This window comes from Vigna unguiculata, chromosome 8, assembly GCF_004118075.2.
Source record: "Vigna unguiculata cultivar IT97K-499-35 chromosome 8, ASM411807v1, whole genome shotgun sequence".
NCBI classification, from domain to species: domain Eukaryota; kingdom Viridiplantae; phylum Streptophyta; class Magnoliopsida; order Fabales; family Fabaceae; genus Vigna; species Vigna unguiculata.
The window spans coordinates 2,145,663-2,166,978 of record NC_040286.1 but is presented as its reverse complement, the minus strand read 5'-3'; the positions used below and the strand labels follow the sequence as shown (position 1 = coordinate 2,166,978).

Sequence of the window (21,316 nt, the reverse complement as noted above, 5' to 3'; positions counted from 1 at the left end):
TAAATTCACAAAAACTATATAAAGCCACTCAATATTCTAATAAAAGCTACTGAAAAGAGAGATTGAAAATGGCAAAGTGTGATATGAGCAAATAATGATGGAGGGAGTGGGAAAATAGGGTGGGTGGGGAGCATAATCTCATGCTCCCTAAAATGTAAATTTGGCATATTAGTAAGAAAAAGACAAGAAAGGGAAAAAGAAAAATTATTTAGTGTTGAGTTGGTGTCTCCATTGAAAACAACAGTGGAGTAAACAAGTGCCGACCATATCTTTCGGTCCCGACAAAATTTCAACCCTTACAATTAAATTTACTTTCTACTTTTTCTTAAAATAAAATAATTTGCTTCCTAATTTTATGCAGCAGACACAGTTTTGCATGTGATGCAGACATTTTTTTTTTCAAACAAAGCAAAAATTGATATAATTAAGATCTTAAAATTATACATTTATCTTACTAATTACATTTCTTAGTTGTGTGATTACAAATAGATGGTCAATTTTATGAGCAGCTATACACATGAAAGATTGAAGCAGTTGCAAGCAAAAGAGCATTTGATAATATTTGTTATGGGTGAAACTTAAGCATCCATTTGGTGATAATTAGAAACTTCAGTACACATCCAACCTGGCTTAATTAATTATTAGCTGAATAAAGAAATACAGTTCATAGTACGATAAATACAACTAGCAAGACTTGGTAACGTGAATCCGACTTGTGGCTTATATGTCATTCTGATTCCATCTAAAAGGATCAAGGCTAAAACTACTAATGCTATTCTGGCCAATCTTAAAGTGTTGGAAAAATTTAATTTTACACTGTTGCGTAATTAATGTTTTTAAGGTTTAGAGTTAAATATATTAATATAACTTTACATAAAAAAAAAATTGTTATCTATTAAGTTTGTAAACGAGGGGTATTAAATGCTTTTGAAAATGGAGTTTTTCATTAAGGGTTGAGAGGTATTTGTTACCTACCATACGATGGTCATTTATTTTGCCCACTGATCACTAAATGATTGAATCTACCATGCAAAATGAGAAAAGCTATATGCAACTATTTTGACAAAAATGATAACTAATTATGGGTAAAGGTATTGAGATGGGTTAAATTCGTTGAACATAAATAGCAAAGATTCATAAGATGGAATGGAAAATTATCCTCATTTACAATGGAACCCCTGTTCTCTGGATTGATCCTCCTGTCGAACAGTCATGCAGAGAACAGATTTAGAAACGGATTCATTTTGCAAACCTAAAAACTTAAAACAAAAATTTAATATATAAAACAAACCAGATCAATCAAGTTTATACAAATAGTATGTTACTGTTAATCTCAACGTTACATATTAACTTATTGAACTAAAGTGCAGAAATTTAGATTAAGATGTATTTTGAAACAAATAACTAGAGGTGGAATATAAATGACATGAATCTCAAGAATATAATATATACAAAACTATACCCATTAACTCAAGAAATGTAATCATTAATACAAGTATGAAAATATGTTTTCAAAAGCAACATTCCAACCTCCAAAACATGAGACCTAACTACAACTAGTATGAATAAACTTTATCATAAATACCTTTTTAAACAATATAAAATGAAAAGTAAATTCCTGTATATATGCATAAACTGATTTGTGAAAGTGATTTAACATTTATTTTTCTTAAATCATAAATCTTAACAAAATTTAATTTTAAATTAACAATTTTATTTTATTTTATTTTTTCTTATAAGAATTTTTACCAAAGGCCGTCCTAATCACTGAAATCACTGAAATGAAATGGATAATGAACATCTCCTAAGAAATCCCTCTTTATAACCTGTGGAAGGAACTATTCTCTTCCCCATCATTACACAATCAACAAACCTTTCCCAAATAACTTTATCTGTATATCTAGTGTTACATAGGTCATATGTACAAGTTCATTTGGGGGAGGGAGTAAATACAGTATGCACAGCTTTTACATTGAAGATTAAGCTAAAAATGCCTCGGAAAAGTATCAATACCAGGAGCACAACTACAAACCACCTCATTGCTTTTTTCCCTTTGTCTATCTTTTCCTCCTCGGAGGGGATGAGTACCCTTAATTTAATATGCAGCAGAAGTTAGTATGTTTAACCTACCACCCTCCAACTGTTGTATCACTGAAATAAGCTGTGATGGCCTTCAATTTGTTATTTAAATAAACTTTCTCCACCTAGAACCACCATAGAGGAAGGGGTTGAGTTTCAAGAGATAGATATTTAAGAAGCCACCAAAGAATACAATGATATAAACCGCCTATTGGTTATATTATGCTTCACACAAGAACAACGAAGATAATGCAGCATTGATAATCAATTATAATGTGTACACCCATATTCTTGTGTATTATGTTACACCACTTAGGCCTGTAAGAAATACAATAACCTAGTCATATAAAACATAGCTTCGTCTCAATAGTTTACCGAACAGATACCAATCAAACTATCAACAATAAAATACTCTCAACCCCGGTAAGACATTGTCTCACTCTGTCCCTCGCTCTTTTTTTCCTTTTTCCTTAAGAGGTAGGGGTTATCTATATATTACACTTCAAACAAAGCACATCAAACAGATAAGACGTTGAAATTACCTCTAGTGACCATGGTGGACTGGATGACAGAGATAACTCTGCCAATTGGTTGAAATTGATATTTCTTGGAAGGAACATGACAATTCTGGAAGCAATCTCCTTTGCAGCACTAAACAGTGTATGACTACGCAGGAGCAGCTTTAAGTTAAAATGAGATTGTAAAAACGTACGTATCTTTGCACCAAGAAAACAGAAATCAAACTGGGAGATAAAATTTAAAAACTACAACAGAAAGGAAGCAAGTACCTACCCATCATGAGGTCTAAGCATTGTCTTCATGTCATAAGTCGTAGCCTTGAGATAATCAGGTCCCCCCCATGGTGGAGATAAGAAAACGGTATCAGCCTGCAAGACAATGTACTGTCAATTTGTCAAAAAAAAAAGTTTTGCTCTAGCTTGCGTTCAATGCTTTTATTATTCATTTTAAGAATCCAAAAAGAAGCATCCTAGCCATTACATATCAACAATGGCCTTGACATCCCCCAAAGCATGTAATATGCAAATTTCAGTACCTTTAACTTTGGTGCCAAGAGGAAGAAATCACCAACTATAAAGTCAATTTGATCAACCACCCCATAAATAGCAGCATTATGCCTAGCATAGTCAATCTTCAACGAATCAATATCGATTCCAATTACATGCCCACAACTGTAATATCAAGTCATTGTCAATTAGAGATCAAAACTTATATTTAAAGATTAGTTTTCTCAGAGTCATAATCATTTCACCAAAATTACAACATTATGACTAAATAGTGGAAGTTTAAACAAAATCATTGTTTCATAGTGGAATAAAACTAACAATCAGGCCAGAATAACTTGATTAGAAAAAAAAATGGTAAGAATCATTATGTCTTTATCCAGTTGTAGTTAACAGTAAAAATGAAATGAATATTAACAGTTTGTTGTTGGTAGTTACTAGACTATATAAATTGGAATACTAAGCACAAAATAAACCAAAGAGAGAAGAATAAGAACATATGTTAATCAGCTAATATATGTTAAGTGAATGCCTTTGGTAACTCAAATAACACCTATAATCATGCAATATATACATTAACAAATTTTGCATGAGGGCAACACAATGTTCTAAGAGTTAAATATGGGATTCACTAGGTGGGCAATCCAACTAGAAATGTATTATTTTGTGTTCGAGATGAAGTGTGATATTGCATCCATAAATTAACCCTTTTGAACATGAAGGCACTAAGAGGTAGCCCCACCAGATACATCACACAAAATCCAAAGTAACTTAGAACAGAAGGAGGCAGGTATGCATAAATGAGATGATAACAACAAACCCAAGGGCATCTTTAATGTTTTTCTTGTTCTAAGTTATATTAATGAAATTCATGTTGCTAAAAGAACAGATTAATCATAATAAATGTTAATTTATTTTCTTTCTTTGGAAAAATACAGAACTTTTTTATGTGTTGTTGAAACAACCACTCCGTACACATTGTTCATCAGAACAGACAAAATTTAAAATTACAATATAATATATCAAGAAGTGAGCAATTACTATTTAGTACTCACTGTCGTGCAAATTGGATAGAGTTCCCACCAACACCAGTGAAGCAGTCAATTATCGTGTCACTAGCACAACGTATTGCTTGATGCTGCGCAATAGCCTCTGGAGTGACAGAAAACCATCCTTCCTCGTCCATCATTAAACCATCATCAAATCTAGAGAACAAAGTATACCTCTGACACCAATATTTGGCAATTGTAGCAGAATATGATTCAGGCATTTCTTGAAAGTGCAGATCTGCAAAAAAAAAAATACAGCTTAACACAGCAGCAAGATCTATCAATTTTTAATAACACGATGCCTTTATTCCGCAAAATCTATACTTAGGCATTAATATGTTCCATAATGACAGGAAATCAGTTTCTATGAATCAAAATCAAACAAGCACCAATCCAGAATTTTTGGCCTTTGACTCAGAACAGCAAAGCTGTCACATACGAATGTATCAAGTGTTAACATAATTTACTCCTAGTAGAAAGTATTGTCATAACATTGGATCCAATTAGCTATGAGATTTAGTAGAATAGCAACCACATTGCAAAGGCCAAATAACGAAGCAGTTACCACGAATGAAGTGTTGGCACAAACCTTCAGCTTCATTACATAATTTCTTCTGCCTTTGTCTTCTTACTTTTTTCCCCCATTTTAATGTGGAAGGGTCACATTTAGATTCCAATCCAGACATATCGATTACTGTGTTTTCCAAGGGTGTATGATTAACCTCTGGTGCTACTTGAATGCCTCTATCATTAGAGCTGCAAAGCACATTGATTGCTAAAAGGATCAGAAAGGCAACTTAAGACAACAACACTCATAAAATTCTTGTGAGATATAAATCAGTCACAAGCCTCCCCTTAGAAGCCTGAGATTGGCATTTTTAATTTTGTCATCCCTAATCATCTAATAAAAAATATATAAGCTATGAGTGGACCTACGCTGCATCATTTAAGCCTGACCGTTTTTACCTAACTTGGACTTCTGGAGAGCTAACCATTGATATTTCCTAACCACTTCTAGTTTTTCTAGAATTGAAAAGCCGTCAACTTTGCAATTACATTATCTTTCTGGGAAAAAAACCATTGGACATATTTAGACGACAGAAAAATATAAGATAAAGGTTTAGCATTTATACAAGGTGCACACAATTACCTAACACTGCAATGTGAAGAGCTTTAAACAGATAATATTTTTCAAAATGATTATATGATAGTTTAGAATTTATTTCATTTGTTTGAATTAGAGCTAGAGCAAACATTACCAAATAATATGATCTGGCATATTTGATACTGAGCAGCATGAAATTCCACAATTGCAACTACATCTCTCAAGACACTCGTCTGAATGATCAAGAGATTGGTTTTCACTATTTGTAGTGATATCAGAGACCAAATTGTCAGCGGCAACTCCAATCTCAACAACGCACTCTTCATGTTGCTTTCCTTCCATGTTCTCTTCAGTCAAGGTTTCCTCAGGTGCTTTAGTGATATTTTCTATTACACACCCCTCTGAAGACTTAAGAGTTTCACTGTCATCTGATTCAGTACACCCACCGATTACCAGATGTTCCATCCCTGGCGGTGTGTCCCACGTAGAAGTGTGTGTGCTGATATTGTAGAAGTACGTTCTCTTATAATAAGTATCCCAGAAGGCCATCCAGTCTCCAAGCACGGCATAATTATTTGAAACATCATTTCTGTCGCATCCAATACCTTCTGAGCTCACAGGAAGCAACTCAGATTCAATAACATGTGGAAGACAAGTGGTATCACTGTGGTCATTGCAAGTAGTCTCACAATCTGTACTTTTTCCAACAGTCGGTGAAACTTTTAAACATTCACTGTCTATCAAACACTCATCATATTCTGCCCCACAATAATTGACACCAGCACCTGTCAAATGGCTTTCAGCAGAATCTGAAAAAGGTGCAGTTTTCAAATCAACATAATCATTACTGATTAAAAAGCCACCATCCTGAGCGTCATTAGCTGCTACCTGATTTATATTATCATCGTTTATCTCCCTGGAAACACCACTAGCCAACCCAGTAGAGCAGGCTGAATTATCTACTTCACAAGAGGCATTTTGCGTCATATCAATATCCATGGCACCCTCACAGTAAGTAGATTCACTTTGGCCCAGCATTGATATACAAGATAAAGGAATACTAGTTTCTTCATGAAATTTTGCAGGAGACACAATCTCCTCCACACTCGTTTCATATAGGGTTTTATCTGCAGGGTTGTGACAAGTATCAGGATGCTTCGAACGTTTACCCTTTTTTTTTCCTTTTAATGATCCTTTTTTCTAGAACAAGATAGACCAAAAATATCATCAATAGCAATCTAGAAAGTAATAATGGAATTATACAGCACAGGACATGAATGGTAGAGAGGAGTACCAGTAGGGATGCTCTCATTCAAAAGAAAATTTGATATAAGAAAACTAAAATCATGTCCTTCATAGAACTTGTTCAGATCACCACTGTATCAACAACAACTATTGTTGAAATTATTACAAAGACAGGTATGAACTATATAGCTTTAAACTTTTCTTCTGTAATTCAATCTAGGCTTCGCTATTTCTTAATCAGAACCAGGGCTGACAATGTCTGAACCAGCCAAATCTCTTTCACTACCATGTTAGTAAGTTAGGTTCACAAGCTAACAACTAAGTAAGCATTTGGTTGTGGCATCACTAAACTCGTATTAAAACTAACTATGTAAGAGAAAAGGTGAAATTTATTTTGCAACAGTTCAAGCCTGCCACTTAGCCTGATTTGTTGAGCCTTGGTTAATTAAGCTCGTTATCAAACTCGAAAACTAGTGAGCTAAGATTTCAGAACGAGTCAAGTTTGATGAAAAGACAAACATACCTACTTTCTAATCCAACACTGAGCCTAAGCTGTAATATTTTTTATTGGGGGAGCCAGAGCTTGTGCACTGGATTTTCACTACTATAAAATGAGAGGTACACTTTAGAAGAAAAAAAAAGTATATACTTATAGTCATTGATTGAAAAGTTAACACAGTAGATTTTTTGTTACAAAAAATTAGGGAAAGAAGACAGGGTGTTAGCCCAAGGCCAAGGAAAGCTTCCAGATACTCACAAAAGTGGTTTTAAGATCAAAAATTTAGTTTGGAAGAGAAAAAACTCAATTTTTTTCATTTACATGAGAAGAGTATGCTAGGGGTAAGAAAAAGCTAATTTTGTCCTGCCTAAGGGGTTTACTTCATCCCTAAATATTAATGTCACTTGCTGCAATGTAAAAGGGAAAGAAAACTATCGTGTAAAAATCAAAAAGCTACAAATTTTCATATGCATAAAAGCTACTTATTTTCAGGGGAAAAAACTTAAAACAGATTTCAGCCATTATCTCAAATATACTGTTGAATCCAAAACAGCTAAAATCTCGCAAAAAATTAACCCTTCCCAAACACGATATCAGCAGTTGATTGTCCAAACAAAAACTATACCCCGAATATTTTCCTCACTTGAGAGAGAATCCAAAAACAACTAAACCATTCAGCCAAAATAATTAATATGTATGCATACCTCCTTGTTCGACTGGAAGGAAAGCGGAAGCCCCAATTCATTCAGCTGTTTCTTAAGCTCCAAATTCTCGGGTGTAACAAGGCCGGTAGATTCTTCTGCGGAAAACAGAAAAAAAAAATCTCTTTAACAATTAATAAATAAACCCCACCACGCACAAAAAATACCACACCAAGGTTCAGAAGAACTTGCCAGGAACAGAGTCAGAACCGTGATTGTCAGCCAATTTCTAACACGCATCAGAATTCAAAAGAGATAAATGTCTCAGTAAAAAAAAAAAAACAGAAAAAGGAACAGAGAAAGAGAAAAAAAATAGCGTTACCAATTGTTCAATTGAGTAAGAAACCTGAATGTCACGGTCCCTACAAAAACCAGAAAGGGTAATAACGTAAAACCTATTTTTAAGAGTGCAAGAAAAATAAAGAAAGAGAGAGAATAGAAGGGTGGGAGAGTGAGTGAGTGAGTGAGAACTAACCAGAGAAAGACTTGCGTGACCTTGAAGAGAGAACCAAGGGCTTCGATAGCGGGACCTTCGTAACCGGAATCCATGATGATCATGTCTTTGTCCTCAAAGGTACAGAAGAGTCACAGCGGTTACAGTGTCTTCTTCAGTTCCTTCTTCTTTCACAAACTAAGCAACCCCTTTATATACTGCAGAAATTTAAAATAATTTTTTGCCACTTTTTGTCCAAAAGGACCATATAATTTTAATATAATAATCTATAATATATATTATTATCAAATTAATTTTCGTAAATTTTATTTTTTATCTATAACACTATAATATATTATACAAAGAGATTTTCTCTTTTATATTCGTATTTCATAAGGTCAAATTTATCCTTTATAATATAGTTAGTTATTTTTATTTATTTTTTATAAAGTTATTTATTTTTTTTATTAATTAATAATTAATTTATATATTTATTTTATTTTATTTTTAATAAATATAAATTTATTTTATATATTAATTTAATAACATTATACTATTATCACATACTAATATATTATCATTCATATTTAAAAAATATATTCATATAAACGTGATAAATAACGAGTTATGTACGTTAGTCATATTTAATTTGTTTTAATTTTTGTGAAATATTTGTTCAATTATGATAATATATTCAATGAAATGTTAATGAAAACTTTCTTTAAACTATAAAAGTATATATTTATATAAGGGTATTTGTGACTGTCTGAAATTAATTTATAGAGTATATTTAAATAAACTAAAAAATCTTGTTCTGTAATATTTAATTTTTGTGAAATATTTGTTCAATTATGATAATATATTCAATGAAATGTTAATGATAACTTTCTTTAAAATATGAAAAATACATATTTATATAATGGTATTCAATGAAATGTTAATTTAATTTATCTGTGATTGACTGAAGTCAATTTATAGAGTATATTCAAATAAAATAAAAATCTTATTATGTTTATAAGGGTATTTAATTTATCCACGTGTAATTAATAATTTGAACAGTGTTTATATGCATGGACAACAATGGAAAATATTTCACTTTATATCACCACTTTTTCCCTGCCTGTTATATTACATCAAATTTTTATTTTATTAAACTCTATGTAATTATACACTTCAGATGATTATGTGTTTATATATTATTCTAAATAATTAAAAAACATGTGAATTGTGATTTTATATAATATGATCAGATATTATTTAATCTTGCGGAATAATTTTTAAATTACAATAATATATTTAATAGTGGTGGCATTCTTTTGTTTTTCGAACGTAACAGTGTTTTCAGAATTTGAATATTCACCGAGTTAGAGGACCGTTGGAGATTCCATAAAAAAGGAAAAAATAAGTTGGTGACGTACAATTTACTCGCACAATTGCATAATTTAGAAATCTAGTATAACATGAAAGAAGTTTCAATTGAGGAATTTTTTTTTTCAATTTTTTATGTCTTTGTTTCAACATAAAAACAACTCGAAACAATCGAAACAATTAAAATATTTTAACTTTTTACTAAAATATACAATTTAAACAAAAGATTAATTTTAAGATTCAAATTATTTGAATTAATTCAAGTAATATAATTTCGGTATAAAATCAAATATTTTCATCATGTTACCTTTACATTTAAATTATTCATTCTAAAGCTGATAAAAAACTTATCTAACTTTTCTTAATTTGTAACGTTTGTTTAGATTTAAAGTCAAGATTCTACTTCTTTTACCAAACTCATTATTTATGTAAACATACTTTTGTGCTATTAAACTGGCATAAATGTATCTTTATCCTAGAATAATCACAAATCTCTATGTCTCTATGTCTTCAGAACCTTCTAAAACCAACTTAATAAAAGAGATAAAGATCAAATTACGCATAATAAATTCTGATCAAACTTACTTTATTTTTCGTTGGAATCCCTAAGGTGGACTTTTGTGAAAGAAGTAAAGCAATAATATCTTGTAGTTTGAGTAAGGCATTTTAAGAGTTCGATTATTGTTTTTAGAAAAATTAAAATGCTTTATAATAAAACACGTTATTTGAGTAAGAAAATTTAAAAGAAATTGGAATTTTGGAATTGTATTATAGTAATTGAATTACTTAAAATTAAAGAATTTAAAATTCCCTTTAAAAAGTAATAATTTTATTTTTTTATATTTTTAAATTCATATTTTGATGATAGTTTGGATTGACCTGAGTTTGGGTCAATTTGGCTTAATCTTATCCAAGTAGACTCAATTTGACCTATGTGATTGATCCAACTTGGTATAATATAACCATGATCCATTGTCTTAACCTATCATGATCTTGCTGGACACAATAATATTTAACCTTGTCTTGGTTGGGTCCAAATCGAGATGCATCCAACCAAATTTTATTTGTCATGACCTAATTCTTTTCGATTAAATATGTTTATATCTTGACTAAACTTGACTTGTACACGATTGAGTTCAACTTCAACCCAAGTCAACTAAGGTTAACATGAACCCATGTTAACTTGCTTTAACATACTCATGTCGACCTAACTCAATTGAGTTTGTACTAGCTCAAATTAATATAGGTTTGAGCTGACTTAACTTAACGTGGAGTGGGACCTACATACACTAACCTATACTCTACTTAACTTGGTCTTGATCGAGTTAGGCCTGACATGGTCTTAATCAAACTATGACCAATTTCAACCTTGTCCAACTTAAATGAATGTGGATCAATCTTAATTCAACCCAACATAGACTCAAGTCAACTTGACTTACTCGAACTTACTCTATTCATTAAGATTCAAGCTAATTTGACTTAACTTAGGCTTAGGCAAACTTGCCTCGACCTAAGGTTTTATGGTCTTAATCAAATTAAACTCATATTAACTAAATTCGACTTGGACTCATATTATTCTTACTTGACTTTGACCTATATTGATTTAGTTAGACCTTCCATGAATTTAGTTTGGTGTTATGTTATATTTCTTGAAAATAATTTTGTTTAACGTAAATTTAGAAAAAAAAAAGTTTACAAAATTAAAATGATATTTTCTTTAAAAAACTTTGACATAAAATAATATTAATTAATATAAACTATAAGATATTTTCAATAATAATATTTTGATATTTAAATAATGTTTTGAATTTGTTAGAAATTAAAATACATTAATTAAATAATTAAATAAATAAGAAAATTAAAATTTACTAAATTTGAATTTCTTTATTAAAAAGTTAATTCGAAAAGAAAATAAGATTGAATAAAATTCGGTTTAAAAATTTTCATTTTTCTTTTAAAAGATGACTTTGAAATTAAATTTTGGATGTTTAAACATTGTTTCTTTATTATACACGGTTAATAACGAGCTATTTTAAATGTTTTCTTCGTGTTTGTTATATTATTGACAATAATATTTTGATAATTAAATTTTAATAATTTTTTTATATTTTGAGATAAAATTTTCTAATAATATTAATATTAAAAATAAAAAAATTTAAAATAAAAAGTTACTTAAAAAAATAACATGAAAAAAATTATCAAAATTTAATTATCAAACATGTTTTTCTTACATTATTTATTGCAGCCAATTAGTCCACTGTTCCCAATAACTACCGTTTTACTTTTATTTATTGTTAACACTCCTCTTCTCATTTATCTTCTAAATTCCACCTTATTAAATAATAAACCTTAGTAACATTATCTATTAGTGGCTAGCGCTGCGTGCTCATCCTTTGGTATCAGAGCAAGGCCGCGTGCTCGATTCCTGCCGAGGACGGAAATGGGGCAGTGTGTGGTAAGTTCCCTTGATTTCGGTAAGTCCCCTTGATTTTCCGAAGAGCGGGGAAATCAGAGTCGCGGAATCGTGGTGGGACCGAGGAATTAAGTATCAAATCTTTATTTTTTTTTATGATAAATTATTTTAATTACAATTTTTTAGTTTCAATTATATATATATATATATATAATATTCCACAATCATATTTTAAAGTATTTTCAATCAAGTTTAAAATCAAGTAAAAATAATATAAACTAAATATGATGTTATATTAAAAAAAGTACAAATCGTAATTTAGCGTAAAACTTCTAAATCACTCACAATTTCAATTTCCTTAGAGACTCAAACACGCTCTCCACGGTGAAACCATTACCGGTGCATAGAGTAACAATGGAAGACGGCGAAACGACGGAGGAGGTGGTTGTCGTTCCGGTTTCCAATAGCGACGGCGTCGGTGACGAGCAAATGTTTCCGCATTCCCCACGACAATGCGATTCGGAAGAGGAGTCTCCGCACGAATCGTTGCGTAAAACGAAAGCTTCAATAGAAAACGCCGTCGCCGAGATTATCGCTCTGAAGAAACATGCCGAACCCAAACCGCTCCTCACTCTCCGACTCAGAGAGCTGCTCACTCAAACGTTCCTCCATTTCGTCACTCTTCGCCAGGTTCCTCACGCGCTAGGGTTTTATCTTCGCAATGCGACGTCGTAACGGAACTAACTAACGCGCGTTTCACTTTTCAGGCCAATCGCTCCATCTTGTTGGAGGAGGAGCATGCGAGAACGGAAACTGAGCGTGCGAAGGCGCCTCTGGAACTCACCACGCAGCAGCTTCAGAACCTGATGTACGAGAAGAGTCACTACGTGAAGGCAATAAAGGCGTGTAACGATTTCAAGTCCAAGTATCCTGATATTGAGGTGGTGTCGGAGGGAGAGTTTTTTCGTGACGCACCGCAGGACATGAAGGACTCCGTTTTGTGTAGCCACAGTGAACATAATCTCGTGCTGAAGAGACTCAATTTTGAGTTGTTTCAGGTGAGTTGCATTTGCCTATTTTTATTCAATCAGACATGGTTAAGAGTTGTTAAAGCCTTAGGAGTTGGAAATGTTTGAAGTTCTAGTTACTGTTTTGTTGCGTGTTGGATTTTGTGGATGAGTGCTGTCAATGTGGCCACAATTGCGGTATCGCTGTGTTCCTTGATATTGGGGATAAATACGGTGAATGTGACGATAACTACAATCCTGTTACGGTCATGAGCATCGTAAAATTCGTGACAATAATATTGAATCGTGATTGCACATAGTTGTAGTTGTGTTGCGGGCGAAACAATCTTAAAACTTTGACTATAACTTCGAAATTGCAGCTGCGGTTTAAAACCTTGTACGCACTCTAGAAAAATTTAATGTATGCTATGTTGAGCCTACACTTAATATATTGTGCTCTTGGGGTATTCGATTCTTCATATTAGATTTTTAATACGCTAAAGAAACTTTGGGATATTGTAGTTTGGCAAGTTCCAGGATTTACCTATGTCTCAGTATTATTATGGAATCTAATTTTTGTCCAAAAAAGGAACCAAGAGAATGGAAATATTTGATTTTCAGATGTTGGTAAATGTTGAATTGTACTATTGTGGTCATAAATGGTTTTGCTTCCGGCACAAGTTTTGTATTGACAAGCTAAAATGTTCTTTTAAAGAAGGATTGGAGGGTAAATAGATGGGGGCGCCCTGTGTCAACTTGTCTCTGTACTTATATTTGCAATGTTGTATTGTATCAGCGCAAAGAGCTTTGCAAGCTTCATGACAAACTGGAGCAGAAAAAGAAAACTCTTTTGGAGACAATTGCAAACCGAAAGAAGTTCTTGTCTAGCCTCCCTTCACATCTCAAGTCTCTAAAGAAAGCATCCTTGCCAGTGCAAAATCAACTAGGAGTTCAGCATACTAAGAAACTAAAGCGGCATCACTCAGCAGAGTTGCTTCCACCACCTCTTTATGTGATTTACTCACAACTGTTGGCTCAAAAGGAGGCGTTTGGAGAATCTATTGATGTGGAGATTGTAGGAAGTGTCAAAGATGCTCAAAATTTTGCCCACATTCAAGCTCACAAGGACACTGGTAATTTAGAGTTGATGTGTTAATTCTAGCATTTTATCAATTGGAATCTATGTTATCCATTATCCAGTATTATTTGCAGCTTCAGTGTATTTGCTATTGCAGGACTATAAACTTTAATGTTTCAGTATCTCGTAGGTGATTCAACTCCGGTCCCCTGAATATCACTCCTATATATTATCTGAGATTTAGCTGGTGTTTACAGTGGGTTATTAAATAGTTTCAACACTAATCACCGGATAATCAGTAAACGAATAGAAGTTTATTACTAGATTTAAAGTACCATTGTTATTTGTTCTTGATCGGAACCAAATTGTCTCAAGAGCCTTTTGTCCTTTGCCTCCTCCTCCTAAAACTCGCCTTTGAGTCACTCCTGGATTGCGCTCCGGGGGTGGGGTACTTGCAGGCACTCCGACGCTCAAGTCAGTAATGCTTCAATGGAATGTGTATATTAAAACTTAGTTGAATTCGTCCCTTTACCTTTTAATACTAGACCTAATTTTATACTACCTGGTTTCGATCCTGACTTTATTGCTTTCATAGTCGTTGCCCTTCTTTCATAAATGGTAATAAACCCCCTGAATATTCTATCATGAATATCCTATCTTAACTGCTTTGGACTTGAATGTACCGTTACACCGTCATATCTCGCCTGAAATTGCGCTGCCTACTCCCACATTAAGCCATATTCATCTGCCTCTTCATCTGGGCCGGGGTGTAGTCAGCCCACTAGGCCGAGTAGTAGTAGGCCATGCTGGATGAGATATTCCCAACCCTTTTCTGTGCAAACCTCTCACCACACCCTCCACTTGGATTTCCTACGTGCCCCTCTGTACCAGTCCATGCTTCCTCCCCCTACATTGTTGGGCCGAGTATACCACGGTTTCCTTGGGTCGGGTATATCCCTGCCCTGCCTATATACCAGCCCCCTAGGTTTGCACTGCACGAAGTAATAAAAGAGCCTTGATTGTGATCTCCCACTCCCTCGTACTTTGTAGGGCTAGTAAGCCGATGCATAAAAGATTGAATGGGAAAAGAAAAAGGTCTTGTATGCACGGTATTCGAGATCTTTGACATGATGGCAGTACGAAAAGTCGTGCCACCCTTGGATGTGGCGAGATCTAACGATGTTGATGCCTACGCATGAGAGAGTGTAGGACCACTATAAATATGGGTAGGGTCCTATGTTAGGGTACACGTGCTTGCTTGAGAGGAGAACCATCCCCGGCCGAGATATAGTCGTAGGTCGCCACTCCCAAGGTATGTCGTCCTCCTCTGTTTATTCTCCTTCCAGTAGGCATTGCTATTCAGAGGAAGAGTGGAATGTATCCCATTGTACTAGTAGCGCAAACTCTAAGAGGGATAGCAACCACGTTGTTGGTGCTGAGGATTTCTCGGTCCTACGCCACCCGGGTTACGAATGGGTAGATCCTAGGGTGAAACTACCATTGTCTAGGTTCGGAAAGTCCTCAGCCGTAGCTTCCTTGTGCAATAAAGTGGAGATGATAGCTAGCACTGTAGATGAAAACATTGTAAGCATAGAGCGAACCAAGAGTGGAGATAGTGTTTGTCACGACCGAGAGGGTCATTCTCATGACTTCTTCTACATGTACTCGACCTTAGTAACAAACTTGCATGTGTGCCTCCCCTTGGATGACTTCACAATGGGAGTCTTGAGGGTATTGAACATGGCCCCCAACCAACTACATCCCAATAGTTGGGCTTCCCTCCACGCGATCAGACTTATCGAGTGTTCCACTTGAAACCTTCTCCCCAAGTATTCCTACAATATTATTGCACCCGACCGGGAGAGTTGGTTATTGCTAGTGGGCCAAAGCCACCACTGCCTCTTAAAGTCCTATACCTAGTCCTTTAAAAAGTTTAAGACTAGGTTTTATAAGTAGTCATAAGGTTTGTTAAGGCTTAACATTTTTACTTTGACAATGGTGAGCCAAATTTTCCTTTCTACTGGACCCAAATTCTGACCCAATACCGTAACTGGTCGAGAACATGCCTTACCTCGGAGGATCGGTATGTGTTGTCGTACCTGGATCAAATGCCCAAGAAACTTTCCTCCAAGAAAATTATTGGGGATTTTAGGTCCTCCCATCCGCGAGATGATCTGTTTGGTATGTATGCTTGATTGACTGTATGCAACTGATCTACCAATAATCCTAGTTAACATTTGCTTCTTGTTGCAGATATTATGGCTGCTGCTGGTCCGTCCAGAAGAGAAGTTTTCCTCGAGCTGAGAAGAAAAAGACTAGAGGAGGAAAAAAGAAGAACATGTGAAAGCTCCCATCGCTCTGGTACTGAATCTGACGCTCAGAGGGGTGACTTGCTGCCCCCTCCAGCTGAAAAGAAGAAAAGCAAGCACAAGGACTGCCCTTCCAAGCCTAGTACCCCTCAACCTCCTTCACCCAAGAAGACTTGGGGAAGTGTTTCAAATGAAAGCATGCCAGACTCCTTTGTAACCCTGTTTGACTCCCAACTGAAGATTAGCGAAGGCATAGAAGTGTCCCTCTCGGCAGAGGAAGTTGACATTGTCTCGGCCCTGCACGCAAAAACTGTACTGTATGTGCTAAATGAATTTCAGGCTAGGGCCATGGTGATGGGCCGCCACCTGGAAACAGTCTTGAGCAAACTGCCCGATGCAAACAAGTTGGGAGCTGAAATAAAGACCCTACAGAGTGAGTTGGCCGAGGCAAACAGGCAGATGCAGGAAATGTCCCTATAGCTTGAAAATGTGAGGGATGAGAGATCTCAGCTTTTGTCTGAATGCAATGCCCTGAAGGTGCACTGTCGGGACTTAGAGAAGAAGGGTGAAAAGTCACAGGCCACTCTGGAGCTAATAGAGGAAGAACTAGCGGCCTCTAAGAAAGAGTACAAAGAAGCGTTGGGCAGGATTTACCAGCTAAAAGGATATGTGATGTCCCAACATGAAGAGGGTTTCTACAAGGGTCTACGCTAAGCTTCCCATTTCTACAATATAAATGCCGAGGATGAGCGCTTTGACATTGACAAAGACATGCACGATGGCACCTTCATGGCCATTGAGGACATCCCCCTTGCTACCTTTGCTCATAACCTAGATGAGCGAGAGAGACCCGCCACTCCCCCAGACGCCTGATGAAGCCTTGTGTTCCTTCTTTAGGTTATTATTTCTTCTTATTAATGTTGTATGTAACAAACTGTATGGGTTCTGGTCACCCTCTTTCGGTATGTACCGTATGTACTGTATTGATGCACTCTAGTCTTTATGTACGGAATTAGCACTTAGTTTCTTGTTTGTCACGCGTATACTTGTTTACCACTGTCATGCTTGGTCCTTGGTACCTACCTGTCACAACATGAAGGTGTTTACGAGAGTTGGTTGAGATATGGTCGGCCTGGAAATGGCTGTGATGATGTCGACTTATTCATTGGCCTAGTTGTACTCAACCCTGGGTGCCAGTCGAGTCTATAAATGCATTGGAGTATGAGATGTCTTGAATAACAAGTCTCCTTCATTGATTCCTTGACGTTTGTATGGGGGGATCATCTTGAGCGAGAAGCATCCTTTCCCATTGATACAGATGGGGGATCATCTCGTTGGATGAAGTTTCCTTTCCCATTGATACAAATGGGGGATCATCTCGTTGGATGAAGCTTTCTTTCCCATTGACAAAAAGTGCTCGAAAGTATCCGATTGAAATGAGATGATCTATTCACACATGCGTGCTAAAAATGTAATCATAGGATAAAGGAAGGTGAAAAATATTGTATTTATTGGTACGATGCCTCATTAAAATCTTCTTGACCAAAATCCTCCTTAGGAAAAAAAGATTAAGGTAGGAAAGAGTACATTGTTTATCATGTGAACAACCCACACATTAAATAGAAAATTTGTACCGTAAACAATCACCAAACAAATCAACTATATTAGAACTTGAGGTGTGACGCGTTCTAGGTTGCTGGAATAGGAAGTGCTCCAGCCTGTATGCCCCCTCTTTGACACAAAACAGGTCCTCCCATTTGGGCAAAAACTTTCCTTCATGCTTTCGAGCCGCACTCGCCATTCACAACACCAGGTCCCCCTAGTGGAAGGCTCTAGGTTTAACTTTGGAGTTGTATTGTCACTAGTCATGGTCCCTGTGTTCCTAGACTAGGTCCAGACTTGTGAGCATGCTTTCTTCATCAAGGTGAATATCAAACAGACTCTTCCGTAGGGTGGGTTCCTCTATCTCTACGGGGATCATCGCATCAACCCCATATGTCAGGTTGTATGGCATTTCTTGCGTTGTAGACTGTGGGGTGCAATGATAAGCCCACAAGACCTTTATCAACTCATCAACCCATTTGCCCTTGGCATTGCCTAATCTCTTCTTCAATTTCCGTAATATAACTTTATTAGCCGCTTTGGCCTGGCCATTTGTCTGTGGATGTTCCACCGAGCTAGTAATATGGCATATATGGAGTCCCTTGTAGAACTCAGTTAAACTTTTGTCAATGAATTGTCTGCCATTGTCAGTTATTATGGTGTTCGGAACTCCAAACTTGCACACGATATTCTTCCAGACGAACTTTTGTGCCTGTTGAGCTATAATAGTAGCTAGAGGTTCCGCCTCAATCCACCCTGGTGAAGTAATCTATTGCTACCAGCAGGAATTTGACCTGTCCCTTCGCCGGACTAAATGACCCTAAGATGTCCATGCCCCACCTTGCGAATGGCCACGGGGACGTAACGCCATGCAATTCCTCAAGCTTTAAATGTATCATATTGCCATGTTGCTGACACTTTACACACTTCCTGATGTATTTGTCGCAGTCTGCCTTTACAATTGGCCAATAATATCCAGCCTGCAAGACTCGAGTCGCCATGGATCTTGTCCCAGAATGCAGACCACAAATTCCCGAGTGTAACTCTTCAAGAATATACTGGGCTTGTTGGTCCGTGATGCACTTCAGAAGAGGGTTTGAGAACCTTCGCTTATACAATTCCCCGCTAATTAATATGAATTGGGAGGCATTCTTTCGCATGGTTGGGTTGTCACCTCCTGACTCCTCTCCACTCTGGATGAACTAGATAATAGGAGTCATCCATCCCACATCTTTTAACCCTGCCCCCTCTATAGCGTTGCTATCCACCAGGGTTACAGTGGGATGATTGAGCGTGGCATGAATCATTGTGCGATGCTGACCTTTCAACTTTGCGGTTGCCAATTTTGAGAGTAAGTCAGCCCTAAAATTTTGGGACCTGCTTACATGCGTCACACTGGCAGTCCTAAACTTACTCATCATACTCTGCACCACATGATAATAGCGCAGTAGAAGAGGGTCCTTCACCTGGAAAGTGCCTTCTAAGTGCCCCACTACCAACTGAGAATCTGTTTTGCACGTGAGGACCTTGGCCCCCGTGTCTGCAGCAAGGAGTAGGCATGCTATCAACACTTCATATTCTGCTTGATTGTTCGAAGGTTTGAGGCCAAAGCGTAGAGATTGTTCCAGCAACAAATTGTTCGGCCCCTGTAACACAATGTCGGCCCCTCCCCCTTTTCCATTAGAGGAACCATCCACTGAAAGGATCCATGCCCCTTCATTCAGATCGGGAACTCCAACTAACTCGTTAACGAAATCGGCCAGGCACTGTGCCTTGATGGATTCACGTGCCTCACATTGGATGTTGTACTTTGATAACTCTACGGCCCATCCTACCATCCGGCTTGCCAAGTCGGGCCTTCTCAACACTTTTGTAGATTGGGTAATTGGATTTAACGATGGCCTAATACCCTTGAAAGTATGACTGCAATTGTCTTGTTGTTGTTATTAGCCCGAGGGCCACCTTTTCTACCGTCTGGATGAGATGTTCCCAGCCCTTTTTTGCGCCAACCTCTCACCACACCCTCCACTTGGATTTCCTAAGTGCCCCTCCGTATCAGTCCATGCTTCCTCCCCCTGCACTGTTGGGCCGAGTATACCACGGTTTCCTTGGGCCGGGTATATCTCGGCCCTGCCTATACATTATTATCAATGGTTTTCACTCTTGTTACTTTTAATATTTGCCATATTTCTTAATTTGTTTGTTTGTGGTTTTATCTCAGGCATTTCCACTACGGTAGAGAGTCCGAAATTGGAAAATGATGAACCTGATGAAGATGGTCAGAGACGGAGTAAAAGGCCAAGGAGGTTTCAAGGCAAGGAGAGCCTTGACCAACCAGGAATATTTCAAGTTCACCCACTTACAGTCAATCTCCATATTTATGATGACGAAGTCTCTGATTTAGAGTCTGCTAAACTTGTTACTCTAAATTTTGAGTACATGATGCAGTTGAATATTATATGTGTCGGGATCAAAGCATCTAATGTTGGTCCTGAGAATGACATCTTAAGCAATTTGTTTCCTGATGACACAGGTCTCGAGCTTCCTCACCAGGTAAGGGCATCTTGTTTACTTGTTGATGCGTCTTTAATCTGTCTATCTGCAACTTTCGTTTATTCTATCCCCGTTGCATTTATATGCCATTTGTTTTTGTTTGGATTGCGATGCAGTCAGCTAAGCTCTATGTTGGGGATGCTGTAATGTTTAATGGCGATAGAACTTCACGTCCTTACAAATGGGCTCAGCACCTGGCCGGTATTGATTTCTTGCCCGAGGTGGCTCCATTGCTGCTTGCTAGACGTGAAACTCCAGACGGTGGTGAAGGAGCCAAAGGCGAAGATTTCTTACCTAGTCTTTCACATTATCGCCAGCATAACCGATTGCAGACAGTTCTGCAGAAAATTCGCTCAAGGATAAAAGCACGTTTGGTTCTTCAATAACGTGTCATTGTTCTTGTATTTTTACAGTTTTAGAATAGGAAGGATCCTCCTGGGTGTTCATTGAACTGAAAATAATGCAGTCAGCCAGCCGAAAAGCTTGCTTTTGATCTATGCTTTGGGTGTATTATTGTAACTGACATCTTAGTTATTTGGTCTACCTGCTGTAAATACTTGTAACCTATATTTTTTAGGATTTTGTTTTTTTATCCCTTGGTTGAAATTACATTTTGTTTTGGAGGAACCAAGGTATCATGCTTGTAACCGTGGCTTCTGAAGATTATTACTTCATGAAGAAAAAATATGCAAATTTTATTTTTTCATAAGTTAAAATTAAAGATTACTTTTTTTATTAACATTAATGTCAATACCAAATCCAAGAATAAGTGCTCAAGAGATTTATAAGCCACTTTTACATGCACTGTTGTTACTTTGATAGAAAAAGAAATTAACTAATTAAAAATTAAAAC

General features: G+C 36.2%; 2 protein-coding genes across 11 annotated transcripts; one reads left to right on the top strand and one right to left on the bottom strand.

Annotated features, from left to right (window-relative positions):
- Positions 1–1,794: 1,794 nt before the first annotated feature.
- Positions 1,795–8,311, bottom strand: LOC114194776 (trimethylguanosine synthase). Of its 8 annotated transcripts, none has more exons than XM_028085188.1 (11): positions 8,176–8,311; positions 8,023–8,062; positions 7,893–7,929; positions 7,704–7,798; positions 5,410–6,455; positions 4,716–4,906; positions 4,157–4,388; positions 3,134–3,269; positions 2,872–2,966; positions 2,622–2,759; positions 1,795–2,204 (listed from the first exon to the last, which is right to left on the bottom strand). In XM_028085188.1, the coding sequence occupies exons 1-10, from the start codon at positions 8,256–8,258 to the stop codon at positions 2,624–2,626; spliced, it is 2,091 nt and encodes a 696-aa protein (XP_027940989.1). In that variant the 5' UTR covers positions 8,259–8,311; the 3' UTR covers positions 1,795–2,204; positions 2,622–2,623. The 8 variants fall into 8 exon arrangements, with proteins under 8 accessions (XP_027940989.1, XP_027940986.1, XP_027940988.1 ...); XM_028085185.1 differs by having other exon boundaries at positions 2,622–2,745; XM_028085187.1 differs by having other exon boundaries at positions 2,622–2,745; positions 3,134–3,215.
- Positions 8,312–12,244: 3,933 nt separating this feature from the next.
- Positions 12,245–21,055, top strand: LOC114194382 (THO complex subunit 5B). Of its 3 annotated transcripts, none has more exons than XR_003606385.1 (5): positions 12,245–12,604; positions 12,682–12,972; positions 13,718–14,054; positions 16,253–17,205; positions 20,132–20,195. XR_003606385.1 is itself a non-coding variant. In XM_028084563.1 (5 exons), exons 1-5 carry the CDS (start codon positions 12,329–12,331, stop codon positions 20,847–20,849), a joined length of 1,506 nt encoding a protein of 501 aa, XP_027940364.1. In that variant the 5' UTR covers positions 12,245–12,328; the 3' UTR covers positions 20,850–21,055. The 3 variants fall into 3 exon arrangements, 2 of the variants coding, with proteins under 2 accessions (XP_027940364.1, XP_027940366.1); XM_028084563.1 differs by lacking the exon at positions 16,253–17,205 and adding an exon at positions 20,580–21,055 and having other exon boundaries at positions 20,132–20,463; XM_028084565.1 differs by lacking the exon at positions 20,132–20,195 and having other exon boundaries at positions 16,253–17,345.
- The last annotated feature ends 261 nt before the right edge of the window (positions 21,056–21,316 follow it).

Coding starts and splice junctions, on each gene's coding strand:
- LOC114194776 (XM_028085185.1), bottom strand. CDS start 8,258: ATGATCATCATGGATTCCGGTTACGAAGGTCCCGCTATCGAAGCCCTT. Junction 7,930..8,022: donor CTTACTCAATTGAACAATTG/GTAACGCTATTT, acceptor GATGCGTGTTAG/AAATTGGCTGACAATCACGG. Junction 6,456..7,703: donor CCTTCCAGTCGAACAAGGAG/GTATGCATACAT, acceptor ATCTTGTTCTAG/AAAAAAGGATCATTAAAAGG.
- LOC114194382 (XM_028084563.1), top strand. CDS start 12,329: ATGGAAGACGGCGAAACGACGGAGGAGGTGGTTGTCGTTCCGGTTTCC. Junction 12,973..13,717: donor TCAATTTTGAGTTGTTTCAG/GTGAGTTGCATT, acceptor GTATTGTATCAG/CGCAAAGAGCTTTGCAAGCT. Junction 14,055..20,131: donor TCAAGCTCACAAGGACACTG/GTAATTTAGAGT, acceptor GTTTTATCTCAG/GCATTTCCACTACGGTAGAG.